The following is a 23,520-nucleotide window of genomic DNA, read 5'->3' as shown; positions in this document are numbered from 1 at the left end:
CTTGAGGTAAAATATAGACTGTATATGCTGAAGGTGACATAATATAAAATAAAGGCATATGAAATAGGTGCTGTGAGACAAATGGCCACGCGCTGCCAGCTTGTTATGATAAGTTGTGACCACCGAGTGGCACAGTCTCATTACAGTAGTCTGGTCATCTTTTCTCACAAAATATGCAGCTTTCCAGCAGGGGTCATCACTGTAACAGTTTATCAGTCCTTGTAAATCACAGCTGGTTAAAAATATGAACGTTTAATAGCTTTTCAGCCAGTATCAGAAAATTTACCAGTTTAGAAATAGCTCCAACACACAAGGAAATGTAGAATGTTGTGTATCTGGATGATGTTTGAATATATATATGAATATATCAACTTGAAATGTTAAGATGAAACATGCCTGAAAAAAAGGTGGAATTCTGACTTATCTGTTGTTACAAGGGTTGGACATAGTGTCATAAACAATTTGATATATAATACAATACAATATAATACAGCAGCCCTGTAACAAATAACCACTTATACTTCTTGGGCACTCAAAATGTTTAAGATATCTGTTGAGAAACATGCTGAATAAACTGAATTTATATATATATATATATATATATTATATATATATATATATATATATATATATATTCTTTCATATAGTATGTTATCTACATTGGACTTTAAGGGGAATTTGTAAGACTGTCCCATCTTTATAGGGCTGCCACTTTGAACATATCGGAATTCCCCTTGTGCAAATGTGTCATAGAAAATACAGATAGAGTGTGTAAAAAATAAAACAGGGAGGTGAGGGGTGTGTATGGGAGAGAATGTAGAAGTGGACAATTTCAGCATGAGTGACTATCTGGCTACTTCTCCAAACATTACACCCTCATGGACATCTGCCTACAGTCTGCACACAGATATGTAGAAACACAGTCTCTCTCTTTCTCACACACACATATACACATTCGCACACACTGGGCCATCCATCCAGAACAAAAAAAAGCCCTTTACACATTACTCACAGGCTACAGGCTAAAAACTGTGTTTGTTGCTACATGTTACTATTGGTTACTCTTGACAGTTGCATCACATCCAAGTTCTCTGCCAAGCGAGGGTGTATTGTAGAACAATAATAAGTGGATATTTCTCAAGTGTCTTCACATTGCCTGGCTGGTCCGAAATGTCCAGCCAAAGCCTGGAAGTATGATATGTGCCACCCAGTCATTTATCAGCCACAGTCAATGTATTTCTGTACAGTCTCACTTTGATAACGTTTCGCTTTTTCGTGACATTTCCTACCTTTACTCATCTACATTTTAAAAAAAAATATGATTTGCTAATTAAACTTCCATGGCTGGATTTACATTGAGGATTTAATTATACAGTGAGATTTTAGCACTAAAAGGACTCAGACAAAATAAGATAGAAGCTCACTGACCCAGAAAGAAATGTGTGCACCCATGATTTAAATAAATTTAAATAAATGTATGTATAGTCTAGGTATATAACATTTTTATACTATATAAACTTTTCCTGGGGGAAGATACATAGAGTCACTGGCGTCACATGAGGCCAAGTGTGAATGGTTTCATGAAGTCCATGAAGAATAAAGTCTCAATTTCAAGATAAAACCATAATATTCCATAGGGAATAAAGTCGAATTACAATGAGAAAATTTGAAAAAAAGTTGTACATGTTAAAAAGATAAATAAATGAGGACTGTGGATGCCTTGAAGTTATTGGTTTTTCACCAGTAAAAACCCATTGTCATAGATTTTAGGATGCTGAAATGAAAATGAAATTCGTCTTTGATCATGTCTGATTACAACTTTACCCTAGAATTTTTGATTGTAGCTGTGTCGTGTTCAAGAGCTGCTCTAATAATCCATATTAATGGTTAATAGCCAGACAACAAAAATCCTCTCAGATGCTGACCTTTGGAGAGTTGTTTGGACAAAACGAGACATTTGAAGACATTACCTTTCCCTATGGGGATTTGTTTCAAATATTAATAATTAATAAGGAAATAATTGGCTTATAATAATGAAAATAATGTTGCAGCACCACAATACTCCTATTCTGGAATAATAATAATATGTTCCACCACCCAGTTTTCTCTATGCAACGTACTTCAAATACACCACACCTTATTTATAGATATGTTGGGCAGATAATTTAATCAATGACAGTCCTAAATCAAAAATAAAAAAATTAAACTCTAAGACACTAGCCTTCTATAAAACTAGGGCCACAAGACTCAAAAGACTAGTGGATCAACTTCATAATCATTCAAGCTTTAGATATTTACGTGATCCTCGGGGGCCCTGGGGATGCTGGGGCCCCATTTGGTAAATCTGGGATCATTCAGGCCACTTGGGGGACTCGGGTCTCCCAGATCCGGATCCAGGAGGAGGAGCCTCAGTGGAGGAAGTAGCTCCACAGATTGTATGTGTGTATGTGTGAGCGTGTGTATGTGTGGAGCAGTTACCTCCATGGTGAGAGTGTCGCTAACCACTGGACTGTGAAACGAGGAGTAAAAAAAAAAAAAACAACAAAAAAAATAAGGGTGTCCTCCGGAGGAACTCGCTCTAGAGAAGTCGAATTAGTAGATTTCTTTTTTGTTTTTGTTTTTTTTAATTTTCCTCGGTACAGGTTGAAGCGGTGCAGCCGGTCCAGAAGCGAGCAGTATGCATTCGGACTGCAGGCTGCTATGGGCAGAGCGGTAATGGTGGGCAGGGGACCGACAGGGGCCGGGGTTCTCGTCCTGTCGATTCTCATCATTCTCACCACGGAAAGCTGTCGAGCGCAGAAAGGTTGGTGGCACACAGCTGCGGCGACAACTGGAAGAGCCGAGCACGACCGCAGACACACGCGGCCATGCTGGTTTAAAGCGTGAACACGTTTGTTTTTAGGTGTTTTAGAGATGAGCTGAAAGGCACTGTGTATTGTTGTTGTCCGCCAAACTTAAACCTACCTTACATGGCCGTGTGTACGTGGAGTTCCGCTTGGTTTACACCGCTTGCCGCCGCCCGTCATGGTGTTTTTTTTTTTGGTGAAAGACGGGTGTAGTTAAACCAGGCAAACCGGTTCTGAAAAAACAGTGATTGTTAACGGTGTAACTGTTACTGGTGGATCAGTCGCTTGCTGAATTCACTTGTGGCTTTAAATGATTTGTTTAAAGTTAAAATTCACTGTCTTAAATCTCATTTGTGATCCCTTTCAACCACGGTACCTTTAAATTGCTAGTTTTTTCAATGGAGTCTGGCTTGAAGTTCCCTGAGTACGAGACAACAGCACATTTGGGAGCTTGTGGCCTTGTTGTCCCTCCAGGTGGCCAAATTACGATTTTACCGTGAATGTAATTCAACAACCACGGCAAACTTGTTACGTTTTGATAGTCGACGGTTTACTTTACGTCACATTGTGCGTAAATAGGACGAATTTGTAGTTTTTTGGAGCCGACAGCCAGCCTCAGGTGGTCAGAGATTGGGGGTAGGGGGAAACAACTATTGGGGGTATGGCTGTAAACACGTGGACACAGTTTGTCATAACTTTAAATCTCACATGAATTTTAATTGATTTTTTTTCTCACCAGTTGTATTATGTTATACAGATCAAGCTTTAGGATGAATATTTGTCCAAATCAATCTGTATTTTGGGTTGTTTTTGAGCATGAGGTGTGACTCCTGCTCCTGCTGATTAACTATGCAGTTGTTCAGTAACATTTGTGAGTCAGAGTGAGCGAGGCAGGTTTTTTTTTTTTTTTTTTTTTTTTGTTTTTGTCCTGTTCATCTGGATAGTGTCCACTGAGGGGCTCTTACATAACTCCAGGCCCTAACAGAACATCCACTTAGCACCATGAAGCGTGACTGTTGAGTGTTATCTCAGAGCCATGAGCCCACAACATCAACAGACACCATGTCTCTGCTCTCTGACAGCTCAGAGCTCACAAGGCACAAAAACAAACCTCTTCTTAAAAAGTCTGAGGTCATAATTGTTGTAAAACTGGAATTTAAGTGTCATTAAATTGACTTTAAATTTGAATTATGTGGTCTTTAACTGCTAGAAACAAATAAAATCAGATAGATAGCCAGTCAGAATTAGTTGCTTGAGCCAAAAGGTTTGATTTGCAATAAAACCCAAAGCCAACCTAATGCCTACCACTCTGCTCAACCCAGTCATTACATTTTTACAATCATTTGGCAGGTGCTTTTATCTGAAGCAAATCACGTTCCTTTTACCCCATATTCACACACACTTTGGGGTTCATTGTCTTGCTCAAGGACACCTCAACATGTGGCAGGAGTCACACCTCCAACCCCCATGATCAGAGGTACAGCCACCCTGAGATAGCTCTCATATACTACACTTCAAGCCCTCTGCTACAGTTGTTTAAGCCACCTACATTTACACCTGCTCGCTGTCTTGACCAGTAGAAAGGAACCTAAACAAATCCCCAAACATACGCCCAACTGACGCCCAAAGTGAGACCCCAAGCACAGTTGTGCTTACTTAAGTCATAGATCTTTAAAAACAGGTCAAAAATAAATCATTTCCTAAAGCAGCGGTGCACTGTTAGTTATCAAACATCACTCAAGCATGGATTAACGCGCATTTATGTGTACGATTGAGTAGTCACAGCAGCAGGGTGGTGTATGTAGGACCCAAAGTAAACAACAGTGTTTGTGTGTGTTCATTGTAATGAAAGAACATGTCACCCAGTGCAACAGTGTGGCTCACTGATGTGTTTTTAATTGTTTTTTGGGACAATAGAGCTCTGTGGCACAGAGGAATAAGATATATCAGGCTTTGGCTACTCAGACTGTACCAACAGGATCAATTCTCTGTTGGTTTTGGTCTTTTCATGGGATTTGCTGACAAAATGAAAAATACAGTACAGAACATCACCAGCCTCATTCTTTCAGCCTCTGATATTTGGAGACGCATTGTTTTCACAAGACTTTTGAATGAAAGACTAATGAACAGCATGTGTTCCAATTTACATAGCTCCTTTACCAGTATTAGAAGTTATTATTTGTTTATTAAATTACAAAAAGTGCTTAAAAGTTTGTTTCATAAATCTTAGTTTAGAAGTCTGAAATCCGAAAAAACTCTTGGTTTGGGCTTCTTCTTCTCGTCTCATTTTTCCTGGAACAGTCTGTTTGTGTTTGCCCTGCAGGTGATGGCTGTGGCCCCAGTGTGCTCGGCCCCAGCAGTGGGACTCTGTCCTCTCTGGGTTACCCGGGGACATACCCCAACAACACGGTGTGTGAGTGGGAGATCAGCGTGCCCCGCGGCAACAGGGTCCACTTTCGCTTTGCTGAGCTGGACATAGAAAACAGCGACTGCCAGGTCAACTACCTCCGCCTCTACAACGGCGTTGGACCCACGAGGAGTGAGATTGGTGAGACTGGCGAGTAGACACTGGTGGTGGTTTGGCGGTCTGAATGTGTATCTTTATCTCCTGTACTTGTTGACTGCTTACACTGAAAAGAAAGCAAAGCACTTGGAGACAATAGGTTACGTCAGAAAATCAGAGCTTGGATTAACATGTACTGCGATAACTTGGTTAACTAGTCCCTTTCAAATAGTTTGGGAAAATGCTGGATTGTAAGTGCACTTCACTGAGAATATGTGAGAATTTCCATGTTTGGGTGATCCCAAAATGATTTTCTTGAAATGTTGTGAACTTAAAAGTACACTCCATGGGTATCTGCGAGTCATGAAATGCTTTAAAAAGCACTGAATTTAGCTTCCTCAAGAAAAGGCTTTAATGGTACTAAAAAGTCTTGAGTTTACTTTACAGAATATTTCTTGCCTGCCATACAGTAACTTTGATGCAGGCTATTGGGAGATGTATTACACATATGAACTGAAAGTGAGACTGGCGATACTGTGTGCAGGAGGCTGTTCAAACCCTTTTTGTGGAGTTGTATAGTAGCTACAAAACTCAATAACTTATAATAAGTTGCGTTGATTTTAGCAGAAGAAATGCTCAATCCATGCATCCATTTGCTGCTGCTTGTTTGGGTCCAGGTCGTGTTAATTCAATTAATTAGATCATTACCACTTATTGTTATCTACTGTTTGGATATAGTAATAAGAGATTACCAGACGTATAGTTCCTGCTGGTTTTCTAACATACTTTGACTGGCATGATTGTGAAATGGGTGTTAAATGACATTCTACTTGGAAAACCTGCAGAAACTGAAAGCTGTGAATTTTTAAAATACAAACAGTGTCAGTGTAGTCATTCACATATCAGCTGTGTCATCCTGCCCCAGATTATAAGGGAGACACTCCCATGGCTCTTGCAATGTACAGCCAGTTAGTTACACCAACCACTATACAAGGATCCTTTTTTGTATTATTATCCAGTATAATACATACTGACTGGTACGTTTGTGGTTATATATGTAAAACTAAACAGACTTCTGTAACTAACCAGAGCCTGCATCTATTGTGTCTTTTTTTTCCCCCTGTGGCTGCCTGTGCTGTTGAACAGTGAAGTACTGCGGTTTGGGTCTGAAGGTTAAAGAGCTCATCGAGTCCACTGGCAACCAGGTCACTGTCCAGTTCATGAGTGGGACCCACCACACTGGACGTGGATTCTACCTATCCTACTCCACCACTGAACACGCAGGTAACAAAGCTCTCAGCTCACTCGCTTGTCTGTGACTCATCTGTTGATCAACTGTAGGTCCCAGCCAGCAGGGTGGGGGTGGGGGCGGGGGCTATCGAGAATGATGTTTTGTTGAAGTCATCTCAGTATCGAGCCTGGTTACATTTCTGTTTTGGCCCTGGGTGTAAAAGTTGCTCTGGAGATCATGTGTGGCTGTATAAATCACAGCTGTTTCATTCTGCACCACATCCTTATGTTTTTATCAGTTCTGAAGTAATTAGATTGTCCTGGAAAGACAAGTTCTCTAAAAAAAAAATCTCTGTTGCTCTGTGAAAACTTCATATCTCTGCTTACACCGGCTTTGAAGACATATAAAAACAACCTCGTCTGTAGCTTGATGACTGTGCAATTTTTGGTTTTCCAAAGGTTCATACCCTTAGTGTGCGTAGGAATTCCTCAAGCCAGGTTTCATCATGTGCTACGATATTTGTCTTTTCCAGATTGAAACATGAAATTATGGAAATCAGAGCTAACAAATGTTTTGACAGCTACACTTGTGTCACTACCATTTTGGTAATAAAACAAAAGTTTTGGACAAAGTCAAATTTGGATCCTGCTGGTGGCATTAGAGGGAAAGTTGAATCACCAAAGTCAGTAAGATTAATCTTCTAGGAGCCATGGAATGTTTGCACAAATCTTTGTATCAATCCAGTGATTAGATTATAGGTAGATTATTCAGGTCAAACTGAAGTGGTGCTCTGACATTGCCATGTGCCTGTGGATAACAAAAAGGTGTTTTTTAAGGTGAGATAGAAAACATCTTCTATTGACAGCGGGTTGACTGCATCATGGAAGTCTAATTATTCTTGGGTAAACTCGCATAAAGTCTGACAATCCCCTTGGTCTGGATTAGGTATCTTTTTAAAAATAACTTAATGCACGATGGGCTTGGGTGTTTCAGTTTTGGACACGCCACATTTCAGGAAAAACATCATGATTGACTTTATAAAATGTTATTGTATGTATTTTGTCTTCAGGCCAATGTATATTATTGGACCAAGGAAGTGACCACAGTTCATAAACTGAAGAACAGAGTTAAAGTTAAAGATGATTTGAGTTGAATGGAGGGCTGTGTCTGTAGTTCTGTGGTTGTGACACTCATCACATTTACGATGTGGTGTCTGCTCATCAACGAGTGTGTATTTAAACACACAGAGCAGATCAGGAGCTGCTCTGTGGTGAATGGTATATTCTGATCTGACCCCCCACTCCCATTAAATGAGAGAACAGACAGTACTGAACAGAAAGGAGTGGCATCAGCAGATGTGTTTATCGCTGTTGAAAAAGGTTTCTCAGTTTAACAGCCTTTCATGTCTACAGATGCACAATGTGAACAAAGATCCAATTTATTGTTACTGTATTTGTCATTTAGTGGTTGTTGGTTGAGTTTCTGTGGAGTGTGGCTGGTAAACGATACCAGAGAGGGATAGAGGATGATGCAGACAGACATTTCAGGAAGTGGGAAAACTTCTTGTCAGTGACAACATGAAGACGAATGAGAACAAGGGGAGAGAGGAAGTGAGAGTAATTGAGAGTGGAAAGTGGTAATATTTAGTGGTTTTATCATAAGGCTTCCCCTCTGTGAGAAGCTGCCAACTATCCTCTAATGTGATATCACGTTACTGTAGGAGTGCCATAATTAACGTGAATGTGATAGATGGATTATTATGTAAGAGGAGTTTCTGTCACCCCATCCTAACACTGGTGGTTTGTAGATGAAAATAATAACAAGGATTTCCTTCCATAGGCTTTTGTGATTCATTAAAAACAAGTGACTTATCATTACTGTAGGACATTAAGTTGTCCTAAATGTGGTCTCAGGTACACCTTTACAATATAATACAGTCCAATACAACAGCCCTGAATATAGCAGCAGAATATACAGTACAACACCATTACTAACTATAGCCTCAGTACTAAAAATATAATTGAGTGAACACCACAATGGCAGCGTGAACAAAAACATGAGGTCTAAAAAATGATTATATGGGCTACATAGGATATTATTTATATAAAAAATTGAGTTACTTGAATAGGAGAATTTTGACATTTTGTCTTAATAAATCACTGGACGGAATAATGAATTGTTAAAGCTGTTGGTACTTAGTTTTCAGTTGCCTGACTAATAGAAAAGATGATAATTTGACTAAAATTCATTTCAGCACTTGTGTAATTTGCATACTTAATGCAGACATTCTACAGATGCCTCTGTAGCAGCAGCACACTTAATGGAACTTCATAAAAATGCCAATACGTAATCTGAGTTTTGATAACAAAAACAAAATAAACCTAGACTTCTCAAATGCATCAGCATTTTTTGTTTTAGCACAAATTACCTTAGAGGACTTTTTCATAAATTACTCAGTGAAGACATAATGATTAGGTCAGATCTGCTTCAAAGGAAAAAAAAGACTCTTAAAGCCAAAATTTGCAAATGAAATTTAGATAATTGATGGCATAAATATAATTTAGCAGAAAAAAGAATAGTCATGCCCAGCTATTGTACTGTAAGTACAATATGAAGCACTGAAACAGCATTGAATGCCCTAAAATTGGCAGATTATCTCTCTAATAAGAATGTTGTTGGTAAGGACAGTGATTCTGTTTTTGAAGGGCGTGCTGTGTTATGTGGAAAAAATCTCAGTGACTTCAGATAAACAGATAATTGAAGCCACAAGAAGAAGAAAACAGTGACGTGGTGTGCAGGAGGGAAATAATTCTGTCTTAGTGGTCATCTCGGTGTGAGTGAATCACACTGGGAGGCAAACGTCAGTCTAATTTTTCCACTAAAGTACCGATGCATTTTTTTTTGGGTCATGTAATGATCAGGCAGACAGTTGGTACAGCTAAGTAAATCAGTCACCATGGCGACTTGTGGTGGTTGGGGGTGTTTGTCAGTTTGACTCACAGGCTAGATATATGGGTTTTTTGATAATGTGGTCAAAGCTCGCAGAAGATGACCACCACCACAGGGTTTACATAGAATTCCCAGCAGCCCACATCATCCTGTCCTGACGTATGTGGTGTGCCTCATCACACACGAAACACTCAAGTCGTACACATTTTTATACAGAACGACTTTGATGTGTTGAGTTTGAGGTGAGCCGGTTTATCAGCAGAAAAAAAAAAGTCAACAATTTTGATCAGTGAATTCCAGCTTCTCAAATTTGAACATTTTCTGGTTTTCCTAGTCTTTGATTGTATTAAACTGAATATGTGGGGGGTTTGCAGTGCTGGTTGGACAAAACGAGCAGATTAAATATTTCACCTTGGGAACTGGAAAGTTGTGATGGGCATTTTCAATTATTCCTTGACATTCTACGGCCTAAACAATTGATCAGAATAATCTGTAAAGAAAACACAGGGCTCAGTTCCTCATATTTGAGAAACTGGAAGCAGCAATTGAATGACTAAAACATTTCATAGTTTATCAAAGTTGTTACCATCGTTTGTGTCCAGACTAATCAATTAGTCGACCTTCATTTCAGATCTAGAAAAGAATTCAAGCTGAACGCTTAGTTGGTCAATTGATAGGAAAAAATTGTTTCAGCTATTTTGATTAACGATGAAACATTTCTTAAACAGATATCTCGTGGCTTTTGGGCTGTGTGGGATATTTTGAAGATGTCATTTTTGGCTCTGAGAAGTTGCACTGTGTAGTTTGTCACTACTTTTTGACGGTTATCCCAGCAGAAAGAGAAACAGAAAGAAAAAGGGTGGGTGGGTTGGTAGGGGGCGGGGGTAAGGGTGATGCTTTAGCAGGAACGTGCAGAGAAACCAGTTCTGACATTGTCTGTTTGCCTTTGCAGATCTAATCACCTGTCTAGACAAAGGGACTGATTTCCCAGAGGCAGAGTTCAGGTAAATAACGTTTGCTTTGTTGCAGATATTTGTGCAGTGATGGAGCAGTCAGATATTCATTGTGTGTGTTCTCTGTCTTCTTAGCAAATACTGTCCAGCAGGCTGTTTGACATCTACTGAGGAGATTTCTGGAACTATACCAAATGGATACAGAGAGGTGAGCGCATACAGTATATACATATATGTACATGTGCTGCAAGTGTTTTCTTTTTGTGGTCTTTAGCATCATGTTTCCAGGTGAGTCATGGCGCCCATTGGTCTCCTGCTGTTTGGTCAAAACCCCCAGTGTAACCCCCCACAAACCACCACCTCATCATCTTTTGCCTCTTCCATTACTGTGCAGCAAGTTTGTTCATTTTTTTTGTTGTAAATGGGGTGGCTTCCACCCATGGTATGCGAGTCTCGGGCTGATGACCTCACAGCTGCCCTCCACCCCCACCCCGCTGTGCCGTGAGGTCATGGGTGCCAAGTCTCCGGCTGATGACCTCATGTTCGGAGCTTGAGGAGGTTTTTGTTGAAGGAGGGAGGGGTGTTGCTCGCCGGTGGGAGGACGGGGAGGAGTGTTGGGGTGTGCTTCGGGGAGCCAGGCACCCCCACAGGAACAGAGGAGGGGCAGGGTCGGCGGGTGAAAGGGAGGTGAGATAATAGTTTGGCCGAAAATAATAACCCTCTAATCCAGTCCAGCTGCAAGAGGGTGCCGAGCAGAGCTGCGTGTCAAGTGTGTGTGTGTGTGTGTGTGTGTGTGTGTGTGTGATTGAGAAGTTGGAGAAAACCTCTGTGCGTGCATGCCTTGGGGTTTTTTGTGTATGTATGCATGTGATTCAATCATGCTTGCGTTTTTGAATGTGTGTGTTTGTCACCAGGCTGTAATATTATGGTGATTGCGGAGGCGTGATAAAATATTATGCATACTATATAACACAGGGATCAGCTGCCCCACCCAGGCCAGACTCTGCGGCTCACTTTCTCTTTCTTAATTCTGCCTCCATATCTTTTACTGTGCTCCATGTGCTGGTTTTCATATTTCCACATCCCACTTATCATATGTCTGTGTGTGTGTGTGTGTGTCAGTATGGTTTTTTCTGTTGGAGGCAGGGTGTGGCGGTTTGGAACAGCGCTTTGTGTTTGTGTTAGCGGTTTGGTATGGTTCACTTTAGGATGTGGTGTGTGTTTTTGGGAAGTTTAAGAGTCACGGGACAACTGTTGATCACTTGTGGCAGCATTTGACTGCCGTGCATGTGTGTGAGAGTGTTTGTGAAATACATGTGTACATGCGCTTGGCACTCTCTGGGTCACTAGAGTTTTCCCCACAATCTCGTCAGCTGTGAATTCCAGAGTGGGCCCTTTTTCCACTAATAAAATTCCACCTCACTCCAGCAGCTGTTCACAGGAAGGAACGTGCGGTCAGAGAGGATTCAGGTTTTGTCCTTTTCCCAGTGATGTGGCAGCAGGTTTGGGCAGGAATGCAGCCCGGCAGTGAATCATTACCAATGCCACTTAGTGTTCTCTCTACAAAGAAGTGACTTCATGCTGACTCATCGGCCTTTATCTGCCTCAGTCTGAAGGTTAAGGGCTGACAGTACTGCATGTTCCCCCTCCCTCACCTGCAAATGGTCCCAGTTCGCAGTGGTACCATATTATACAGTTCTGTTTAATTAAAGAACAGGTTTTATTTCCAAGACAGTTTTTGCTCGCTGTAATCACCCCTCAAGGTCTTAATGGCCATTCAGAGATCCCTTTCTAACATGCTCCCAGTGTAAGTGACAAAGGACAAAATATACAGCCCTGTGAAAAATTTTATCGAAAGGTTTATCTGAGTCTAATATGATGCTTCAGCCATTTGAGTTAGTATCAAGTGGATACCTTCCAAGGTTTTAGTCTTTTTAGTAAAACATACGCTTATTTTGTTTCTGTGCTTTCACTGCAGCTCATTAGGGAAACACAAGGAAGGAACTCAACACTAAAAAGACAGTAACTTTCTGATGCGACTAACTCAAACGGCTGAGTTCTCTCACAAGCCTCAGATAAATACAGTTTTGCACGAGACAAGGACTGTGGATTTTGTCATTTACTTTGAAAGTGTGACCAGGATGGGATGAACAGGAGGAATGACACCAGCTACAGAAATCTGTTTCAATCTTTGTACGTTGTTTGACTTCAAAAATTGTCAACCTGCCCCTTGAGCATCTCCACCTACTGGTAATTTTTCAGCACAGGAACTTTTTTACTGGAAATGTTTTTTAGGAACTCTGAAACCTTGCCTGCATTTATATCACAGATACCTAGCTCCATTTCCTTCCACAACACTCTATGAATATTTTTTAACTACAAAGGTCTTTAAAGATTTAGGGGTGGACAATTGTGGATCACTACAAGGAACATTTTCTGGAAAATCAGTTTAGAGACTTTTTGTGTCAAATATCTACAGTTGACCTGATACACTGGCCAATTAATACTTTTTTTAACAAACACACATTACATAAAGAACAGTCTTGACAGAGATCCCAGAGATTTGTTTTTTAAAAGAATTGTTACCACGATAGAGTGGGCTGTTTTACAACTAAAAATATTTTGGCGAGTATATATTCTGATTCTGATTCTGATTCCTATTTATGTGTCAAAATGTAAAGATAACCATGCAAATTTGGCTTGTTTCTCATCAAATCCAGTTTGTTAAATACAAATCAAGGTGATCATATGGATGCAGAAATTGTATAAAATCCAATATGACCACAGTTTGATACACAGCATTACCCACAGTGGACTAATACACCACCCACACGCCTCACGGCTGCCACAGCATGTGTTCAGCATTCATTCAGGCTGTGAAAGCAAACACTGGCAGCAAGTATCAATATTAGGACTTGTGATGGGAATTTTTTTGTAACGTTGCTGATTTAACAACAAAGTCATGCAGCCAACTTCCTGACGAGTCTGATAAGAGAGAGAGCGTGGGCTAACTACAAAAAGAGCAGTTACAGCGCATACTGAAGTAGACAAATAACCAGAAAACAATTTGTGTTTCAAACAAAGGCTCACCTTTTAATCTGTTATCAGTTCAATTTACCTAATCTTCATAGGCTGTCAGATACAGCGGGGAACTATGTGTGTGATACATGTGTGGAATATCTGTATAATCTTTCTTTCCCTTTCTAGTCCTCTCCTCTGTGCGTGGCAGCCGTCCATGCAGGTGTGGTGTCCAACGCCGTGGGAGGGAGAATCAGCGTGGTCAGCAGCAAAGGCATTCCTCATTATGAGGGCACACTGGCTAACAATGTCACTTCCACTGGGTAAGAACTTCAGGCACTACAGCTCAGCTCACAAAACCTGCCTCGCTCTGTTCTCCATTTAACATGTAGTTTAGTCCTGCTATTTTTGCCAGAAGCATCTACTTTGCTTCTGGCAAAACAACTTTGAACTTATCAGTTAGTCAAAATATTGGAAAGCTGACTAATACAATGCATTTTTATGTCCTGCATATCTGATCCTCTAATCCTGCTCTTCTCTCCTCAGAGGAACTTTGTCAAACAGCCTCTTTACGTTCAAGACCAATGGTGAGTTGTTGTTTTTTTCTATAAAGCACCATTAATAGCTTTGCTGGGAGAAGTCCTGTAAATGTTTACATCTGGACTTCTCTCTCTGGGCCATAAGCAGCAATCCTTCATCCTGTATCCAAACGAAAGTGTGGAATTACATGCAAACACTTAAAAAGAAGTAATATTAAATCCTCCTAAATCTCATTCAGTTTCCCAAACATTTTATATTGTTACGAATGATGGTCTCTGTGCTCACAGGCTGCTACGGGACGCTGGGATTAGAGTCCGGCGGCGTTGCAGACACTCAGCTCTCTGCTTCGTCTGTGTGGGAGTGGAACAACGTCCACGGTCAGCACAGCGAGTGGGTGCCATCAGGAGCACGCCTTAAAAAGGCGGGGCTGCCCTGGGCACCCTCTCAGAGTGACCAGCATCAGTGGCTGCAGGTCGATCTCAAGAGGGAGAAGAGGATCACAGGTACACTACTACATGAGGAAAAATCCTACTGACTTTTGTGAGCCTTGATTCTTTAGTTTACTCAACAGTGATTTTAGGCCATTACTAGTCATCACTAGTCATCTCTAATAGGATCACAGCAGTAAAATTCTCCTCTCCCCATGTAATTGTGGGCTTGTTGGCAAAATGGCACTTTTTTGTGCCATTGTATGAGTTTTGGGGACAATATAACGCATAAATTTATTTCATTCAACCAAGATATCTCATACACGCTGTATATTATCTCTTTCACCTCACCTGAGAGTTGGTCAAGATGGCAGATGGGTATCACAATAACACATCACTAATTCACAACCATCACATATAGCACAACAAAACAGAACCTGAGACACATAGGTGACAAAACATTTTTAAAATGCAATGCTTGAGAATGTTTTATATGAAGGCAGCGTTTTCCAGGAAAAGATTTACACACTCAGTCTCATCTAAATTCAAATAAAGTGGTGGACAGTAAATATAGTGCACCATTCAGTAAATGGGGAGTAATTCTGGACACAGCCCCAGTCTTGTTTAAGCTTGCAGTCGAGTTAGCCGTATATCATCTCCTTGTTTCTGCTGTCATGTCCAACCAGGCATCACCACCACAGGCTCTACCCTGAGAGAGTATCAGTACTATGTTTCAGCATACCGGGTCCAGTACAGTAATGATGGCGAGCAGTGGTACATCTACAGGGAAGCAAATTCTACACAAGACAAGGTAATACAATCAGAAAATCAATAAACCATGCTAGGACAACAATTACGTCACTGGCTTTTATGCTTCTTTTTTTCCCCCTCGAATTAGTGCAAATGGACAAAAATGTCACTTTAGAAGGCAGCAGGGACACATACTTGGATTGTTTCCATAGCAACTGATATTGACTAAGAGATGTTTATTGCAGGAAATGAGAGCAGCCAGTGGTTTGAGTTAAGTGCTGTGGTAGACAAGTCAGGGCACTTGGGCATTAATAATGAATGGATATGGATTTAGTGGCCGGGTTGTTAGGCTGGAACTGCTGTCTACGAGCTGCTCTCTGCTGGGATTCTCACAGGCTCTTATTGTGTGGAGGAAAGTAGTTATTAGCTTGCCAAGTTAGAAAATAATCCGCTTATGGCTTATAGAGCATTAGTTCACAGTCTGAAACAAGAATTGCTCAGATAAACTTTTTTTCCCCTTCTAAAATACTACCACTGGCCTACAGTTGGGTTTTAATCTCTGGCTCAAATAAAACTGTTCTCATTTGATGGTAGATTTTCCAAGGAAATATCAACTACCTGCATGAGGTGAGGAATAACTTCATCCCTCCAATCGAGGCCCGGTTTCTGAGGGTTAATCCCACGTTATGGCACCAGAGAATTGCGCTCAAGTTGGAGCTGCTTGGCTGCCAAAATCCTGCAGGTAAACAAAAGTGGTTGATTAGCAGAAAAAAATACACATCCCACGTTAAGAGAGTTTTATGTTCCGAGGATCTGAGATGTAAGGTTTTTTTGTTTGTTTGTTTGTTTGTTTCTTTTGGACAGCGAGGCGGAGAACGGTGCCGGGCCCGAGGATGACACCCCCGCGTCATACTCCACCTCCTGCGGGTACAAAACGCCCACCTCATTTTGGCCAAACCACACACACCCCAGACATAAGAAACACCACTATGCCTCCCCACAACAGCAAAGGTGCGTCAGACTTTCATTAAAAAAAAAAAAAAAATGGTTTGACGTCTAATACAGACTATTTTTATGTGGTGTTTACTGTAGTATCTTTGCTTTTAGGTGTGGCGCTAGCAGCAGTTCTGGTTCCTGTGTTGGTCATGGTTCTGACTGCTCTCATTTTGACTGTGGTTTGCGCTCTGCACTGGAAGAACAGGTGTATATTCTTCTCATTATCAGGTGTTTAAAAAAAAAAATCAGTTTTTGCCTCCATTACTTTACTTTTTCCCTGTTGACAGGAAAAAGAGCTCAGAGGGAACATATGACCTTCCTCACTGGGATCGCACAGGTATGTGTCCACTCTGCATTGTAGGCTCTTAGCTCTGTATGTGCGCTTGGGTAGAGTTTGCTGGTGCAACTCTGTGCATGTGCTTCTGCTGTAGACTGGTGGAAGAGCATGAAGCAGCTGCTGCCATCCAAGATGGTGGAGACTGAGGAGTCAGTTCGGTACAGCAGCAGTGAGGTGGGCCGGCTAACAGGGAGAGGTGCTGTACCACGGCTACATGCTGAACCTGCAGGTAAACAATGTTCAACATGGTGACTATTGAAGTAACAAGCTGTTCTGAGTGCAAAGCAGCTTGTTTTCCTGTTTCTTAAGAGATGCTTTCATCGTGTCTGTGTAGGATACTCAACAGTTAATGGTCAGAAAGACAGTTTTATTTACATTCAGTGTTTGCCACCAAAATGCCTGTGTACTTACAGCACAACAAAAAAGCTGAGTGCATTGTGTATCCCGTAAAACATTGCAAAACTTTTCTTTTTGAATGTTGTGAAACCTCTTCCACAGCAACTCTGTCTTTAAAAGCACATTACAGCTGCCGACTGTTGTATACAGAGTTGTGTGGAAATAGGAAGACGTCTTACAACTGTTCTGCCTCGACACGGCTAGTCAAACACCAGCAATACTGGCCAAGACATCGGATGATTTAAAGGTGCACAGTGGAGTTTTATTGTAAACAAAGAAAAAAAAATCTGCATTTCTTCTCTTCTTTGAGGTCTACCAAAAGCGTGGAAGGCATTTCCTTTAAACAGCCATAAACATCTGGAAAGCAATGCTTTTGTATTTAACAAAATGGTACATTGTTCACATCCATGTTCACTGCTACAACTTGTAGTCTTCCTTGTCTTCACCGCATTTATTGGCACACACCTACGCTTACTGCCACCAACTGCTGATGAGTGGAATAGTGGATCAGCATCATGTCACCTGCATGCTCACACACACACGGCACAATACAGCGTGAGGGACTTACTTGTGAATAATACTGCTCTACAGTGATACTGGTGGTCAAAAACTTCACAGGGTACCTTTTACATACAGACATTGACTGATTAGATGTTTCCAGCCATGGTTATAATTCTTTAAAAATGACTGTTGGACGCTGGGTAAGCTATAAACTGCAAGATATCTGTGGTTATTAATATACTGTAATATGCTGTCTCTTCAGAATATGCTCAGCCACTGGTGAGTGGTGTTACAACATTAGGTGCACGTTCGACCTTTAAACCAGACGAGGGGCCTGACCCAGGATACTCAGATCCAGACCTGTACGACGCCCCCATCTCACCCGACGTGTATCACGCCTACGCAGAACCCCTGCCAGCTTCAGGATCTGAATATGCCACACCCATTGTGGTTGATATGGGTTGCCACCCATCAGGGGGCTCCTCTTTGAGCCAGCCCACCGCTGTGTGTAGTTTCATGGGCGCCGGGCCCACCTCCCTGCTCACCCGGACAGACAGTGGCCAGTCGGGGAGGTCGGCTTATGATACACCGAAGAACGCCACTGGACAGGTCACGCCCAGTGAGGATCTGACTTATCAGGTACCTCAGAGCTGCACTCAGAAGCCACCAGGACAGAGCTGAAGAGTCAGGATGCACATGGCCTTAATCTGCCCCTCACTGCTCGGCGCAACCCGATGGACAAACGCAGAGGGTTGTCAGAGGGATGAGGAGGTGTGAACCTGCGAGCCCTGGAGCCTGGGCTTGAGTCTTGAATGAACACTACCTTAGCTTTAGATTCATCTGGAGATGTCTGTATTGCCTAATTGTTTCTGCATGGCCACAATCTGCTTGTGTAGTGCCATTACAGTCCTATCACTGAAACCACAAAGATGAATGTGTTTGTGCCAGGTGTGAGAGTCGGAGGGATGAAAAGGAGAAAGCTGACTACTATTTGATAAAGAACTTTGTCCCTGTTCTGTGATTCTAAGTAGTTCTTTCTGCATTCTGTGAAACTGTGATTTCCATTGTTCCATTGTTATTCTGTTACATACTAAACCAGGTTTAACTGAAATGTGCCTCTGAATTTACTTTAATCAGATCTAAGGGTTCTCTTACTGAATTAATTGCATGTTGCATTAAGTACCCCTCATTAAAGGTCAAAGAATTCTTACTTTCTAGAGAAACTAGTTCTCATGGTACGTTTTGTCTTACTTTGTTTAAAAGCATGACTTGAAATTGTGAATAGTTCTAGTAATTCCATTAATGCAAACCTGTTAAAACTCTCAAGTGATTTACTGATATTTATTTTTTATTTCACATCCTGCTGATAAGGAGAGACTCTCATTTTAAAAAAATACCCCACCCCTACCTTCACTTACTATAAATCAAGAAAATTGTGGTTGCACTGTTGTAGACACCTTACTGACAATGAGTGTCAGATGTTAACTTGAAGAGGCCAATCTGGAGAATCAATCCAATAAACTCCCCAAAGAGAAAATACTTTTTGTAGTATTGGAGACCAAATGTTGCCTTTTCTGTGTTTATTCAATGTTGATTCACAACAGATTTTGACTTTCACAACTGTGCCAAGATTGCAAAATTAGCCAAATAAACATTAAAGCAGTCTTAATGTAGGGAAAAAAAAGTTTTTAAAGACCTAGTTAGAGGATGTTCTAGCAAAAAGGTACAGAGAGAAGAGGTAGATGGGTAAATCTGTTACAGCTGATAATTCATAGAGTTTCCTGTGTGTTTGTTTATTTGTGCATCATGGTGATTGTCTTGTGTCGAAATGGGTGTTTGATCTGTCCTTACGCATTTTGGTGTGACTTGTTCCTTCTTTGTCACTATGTGCAACAACATCTGTATGTGTGGTAAGCTGTTTCTATATATCAGTCCTGTGTGTTTTTGTTTTATGGGACTGGTGATGATGTGGCTTATTGTTGTAGTAGGATGTGTTCAGTCATTGTCTGTAGCACCAGTAGACTGCATTCCTCTCCTGTCCACCTGTGGTACTGACTCGACCAAATGCAACGTGGCAGGGGTGAAAAATGGAACAAGCTGCTTTAGGACTTTACAGAACAGCAACCCCCCCCACCCCAAGGAAGGTGTTGTTCACACAGCTGTGCCACCATCGTGCTTTGATTATGCTCAATAACCAAGGCAATCAATTACAGAGTTGTGGTGCTCCCTGGTCACAGAGGGGTTGTGTTTATGTGGCTCTCACTGATTGTATATAGAGAAATAAAGAGTTTTTAAAAGAAAATGTTTTATTACAATCTTCATCTGTCATCGAACCTTCTATATCATTGATGTCTGTTTATGATGTGTTCCTACACATACATGTTTCTGACATACATAGACTTCACAATTACATTACACAGTAGATAATAAAGCATTTTTTCCTTGTTCAAAAAATATATACAAAACATTATTGTTATATATTATAAAAGCATTGTTACCTGCAAATTTAATGACATTAAGTTGTACTTTGTGTTTAGTGCCAATTAGCAAATCTTAGTACAGTGCTAACACAGTGAACCAAGACTGTGAACATGGTAAACATTATACCTGCAAAACACTATGTTTGCATTCAGCATTTAGCTCAAACCTGCCCTTTCCCTCACAGAGCTGCTGGCATGGCTGTAAATTCTTGATTAAATAAAATAGCATTCTAAGCACGTACAGTCCCACATAACACCAACATAGAAACAACGCTAGCTTCGCTGGCTAACCTTAATGCAGCTGTACTTCTGTTCAGTTTTAAGAATTTGCATTACAGGGATCGTCTGATTGCAGGTGTTCTGTATTCTACATCACAAGTGTAGTTTTTCCACTTTGCATTTACTGAGACGTGAAATGCAGCTTCAACGCCGTAGGGACTAGATTTTAGAAACTGTTTAAGTAATAATAAATATAATTATTAACTAAATGATATGGTGTGTCAAAATGGTGTGTATTTAAAAAAATGAAAAAAGCACAAAATCAACAAGTAAAGAAAGCCTGTGCTAACACATCCAGCTTTCACAAGTGGTTGTTCAGAACAACATCATCCCAACAAAAGCTGTCACACATGTGGATCATTTAGTTTAGGGAAAGTCATTTCCAGATGTCAAACTAAATCCTTCATTGGTTTTTCTGCAAATGCTGTTATGGTATTGCACCAAATTAACATCCTCTTTTAAACCATTCTCCTTATTCTTCATTTGCTCACATCAATGTTCTTGTCATTTAGGATTTGTTGTCTCTTCAAATCAACTCCTAAGCAGCACATCAATTATCAGTTTTCAGCTGCTTGTGAGTTTCATTCACAATCTCACTCCTCATCACCTTTTACTCTTCATTCCTCCATGTTCTTTCCATTCTTTCCAAACTTCAACCACACCACCGTGAGAACGACAGCGATCAGTAGGATCAGGCTGCTGGTTACGAGGTAAGCAATGGGCAGGAAATGGTTCTGACCTCCAAACCAGGTCAGCGTGGTCAGCACCACTTGCTTCCTGCCTCGGAAGTACTGCACAGGGAAGTCTGAAAAGGCAGAGGTCAAGGCCAAAAATAGGTGATCATAGAGAGAAGCTCAATGGCAAATAGCTGGGATGTAGTCTTAAAATAGTCCCAGAGACAAAGGAAACACATGCACACAATGGGACCTGTATAACCGACTTTAACCCACGCCTAAATTCCCACATAAAGCCATCCCTATCAGGAGTGAAAGGATACTGTAGGATATCTCGATTTTGTAGTTCCCCGCTGGAAGCCCCTTAGTGAAGGGCTTATTGGCTCGGTATAAAATCCCATAGAGCTTCTTGAAGTTGGGGAAGGCTGCCTCCCTCATCCATACGATCAGGTCATCATTGATGAAGCCGTTGTTGGTCGCCTGGTGGGGATCAAGCTCATACACTGGTTTCTGCCAGTACAGCGGCTTTGTTGTGCCTGAGGAGTAATCACAAATCAGACGCGATGAGGATCATCTGAAATACTGGGGTACCGACTATAAACTGAAATACAAATTCTGTAGTTGACCAAGGTTACATTTACCTTCAAACACTTGAGCCAACGTCAAGTTGTCCACCTTCGGGTTGCGGAACTTGACATTTTTATCAGTGTACCAGGTGATGCCTCGCCGTAATAAAGGAACCTTATGTTCTGTACCACTGGAGTCAATATAGGTCAGAGTGAAGGAGTCTGGGAGAACAGATAAGAGTCCAGTTAGAGGAAAAGTGGAGGAAGGATGATTGAAGGATGATGATTTATGGTGTATGTTAGCAATGGTGTTTACCGTTGAAGATACTGTTGGCCACAGCACCACAGGGGGCAATGGGGAGTCCATTCTGGTCTTTTTTAAATGGCTCGCAATATATACTGGGGTTCTAGAGAAGGAACAAGATTGATGTAGAAACCCAGGAGGATTATTTAACTATGTTAATGATGTAAGCAACGAAGCAGTGGTCGAACGTAACTAAACAGTTACTTTTCAGACTCAGGTGATTAGTATACAAAATATGTTTTTTAATGATAAATTTAACAACACAGTAGAATATGAAGAAGTCAAACTCAGCTTCACCTGCACCAATTATAACATAAAAATGCTGCCTCAGTAATAACAAAATCGAATATTATAATATATAATTTAATTAACTTTAATTTAGATTTGCTATATAATGAGTATTTTTATTTTTTTATGTACTTTAAGAATTTAAATGGAGAACTTTTACTTGTAAAGAATTATTTTTACATTGCAGTAGTGCTACGTTGGCTGAAGTAAATGATTTGAAAATGAATTTGACATTTTTTTTCTTTCTGGAAATTTATGTCATTATAAAATTCTGACCAATTAGTACAATATCGTGGAGCTACCTTCAAGTTTTCCTTCCAGCCAACCATCTGTGCATCATCTCTAGAGTCCATGTACCTACGGAGGTTCTGATGAAAATTCTGGAGGCCGTAATAGAAAAAGACATCTCCCTGGAACAGCAGCAGGATACAGGCTATCAGCATAGGCATGCAATCAGAAACGCTATATTCACTATAAATTCATGATATATTGATAATGAATGAGAAAGTCAATTCTTAACCATAGAACAAAGTAGTTTGTCAATATAATCTTAGCTATAATCTTAATTTACAGGATTTATCAGAGCATTCAACCATACTTCAACGGCTGAGCACACTCCACCTGCTAAAGCTTATGTGAGGACCTTGAGTAAGATTATTCTGTCCAGCTGACTGCATGTATTTTTGTCAAACGTAAAGGATATTTACCTTGAATGGTTTCTCAATAGAAAACTCCACTGTGCAGATGCAGCTCTCTCCTGCATTGCTCATATTTTTACGAATTTCAAAACATACGTTGCATTCCCCGGCGTGTGTGTAGTCCACCTGAACAGACGGGGAAGAGTTGATTATGAATTGTGAGCAAATTGTTCCTGTTTACCTAATTCAAAAGCTAACCCTAGACCTTTCCTCTCTTTGTCACTCCCTTTTTTTATTGCACACAAGGGCATTAAGTCTCACCCTCTCTCTGCCTCTCTTACACACATATACTGTGTATTTTAACACATTTCCACAGACGAAAATACTGCTAAACAAGGAAGTGCAATTTTCACAAAAACGCTCACCTTTATTTCCTGTGTGCTCTGTACCGTAAGAAGCAGCCACACTCCCAGCAGCATACATATCAAAGACATAAAGTAGAAGAAAGGCAGCACAGTGTTAGCTGTCAGCATGGGAGACCAGGCAGGTAGCCTCTGCTGTTTGAAAGCTGAGTTGTCTGGCCTCCGAGCCAAGGACCCAGACTTGGCCTTCTCTTTGCCCATGACACGGACCTTCGGCTGGGGACAGGAGAGGAACTTGCTGCACAGCGAGAGAGCCAAAAATTGCGTATGTGAAGGCACTACTATCTTCTCTTCCTGTTCTTTATTTCAGCGATATCTCCCCGCACACGCGTGCACACACACACAGGTCGGCTTGCCAAGAGATTTTCCCAGCAGGCCTTGCAGGGTGGGGGAGATGGCTGTGGTCTGTTACTTATTAACC

The 23,520-nt window shown here is 41.0% G+C and overlaps 3 protein-coding genes across 4 annotated transcripts in view; 1 reads left to right on the top strand and 2 right to left on the bottom strand.

The window, feature by feature from the left end:
* Window positions 1-2,550, bottom strand: part of col8a1a (collagen, type VIII, alpha 1a) — a 32,992-nt gene extending 30,442 nt beyond the window's left edge. The window contains 1 exon segment of the mRNA XM_051072197.1: window positions 2,479-2,550. The gene's annotated coding sequence lies outside the window, so the exon portion shown is untranslated.
* Window positions 2,415-19,750, top strand: dcbld2 (discoidin, CUB and LCCL domain containing 2). 2 transcript variants are annotated; one of them, XM_018702643.2, is made up of 15 exons: window positions 2,428-2,803; window positions 5,170-5,394; window positions 6,496-6,633; window positions 10,482-10,533; window positions 10,618-10,690; window positions 13,690-13,823; window positions 14,047-14,087; window positions 14,328-14,543; window positions 15,155-15,279; window positions 15,813-15,960; window positions 16,083-16,229; window positions 16,326-16,419; window positions 16,502-16,551; window positions 16,646-16,780; window positions 17,711-19,750. In XM_018702643.2, exons 1-15 carry the CDS (start codon window positions 2,446-2,448, stop codon window positions 18,127-18,129), a joined length of 2,355 nt encoding a protein of 784 aa, XP_018558159.1. In that variant the 5' UTR covers window positions 2,428-2,445; the 3' UTR covers window positions 18,130-19,750. The 2 variants fall into 2 exon arrangements, with proteins under 2 accessions (XP_018558161.1, XP_018558159.1); XM_018702645.2 differs by lacking the exon at window positions 16,646-16,780 and having other exon boundaries at window positions 2,415-2,803.
* On the bottom strand, window positions 19,734-23,489 carry tmem30c (transmembrane protein 30C). Its single transcript, XM_018702647.2, has 7 exons — window positions 23,103-23,489; window positions 22,747-22,863; window positions 22,342-22,449; window positions 21,764-21,854; window positions 21,523-21,669; window positions 21,205-21,417; window positions 19,734-21,012 (listed from the first exon to the last, which is right to left on the bottom strand). Exons 1-7 carry the CDS (start codon window positions 23,298-23,300, stop codon window positions 20,825-20,827), a joined length of 1,062 nt encoding a protein of 353 aa, XP_018558163.1. The 5' UTR covers window positions 23,301-23,489; the 3' UTR covers window positions 19,734-20,824.
* Window positions 23,490-23,520: the final 31 nt, after the last annotated feature.

The sequence above is a fragment of the Lates calcarifer genome, linkage group LG1 (genome assembly GCF_001640805.2).
Source record: "Lates calcarifer isolate ASB-BC8 linkage group LG1, TLL_Latcal_v3, whole genome shotgun sequence".
NCBI classification, from domain to species: Eukaryota; Metazoa; Chordata; class Actinopteri; family Centropomidae; genus Lates; species Lates calcarifer.
Note: the sequence above shows the minus strand (reverse complement) of the source record. Positions and strands in the feature narration are given on the sequence as shown.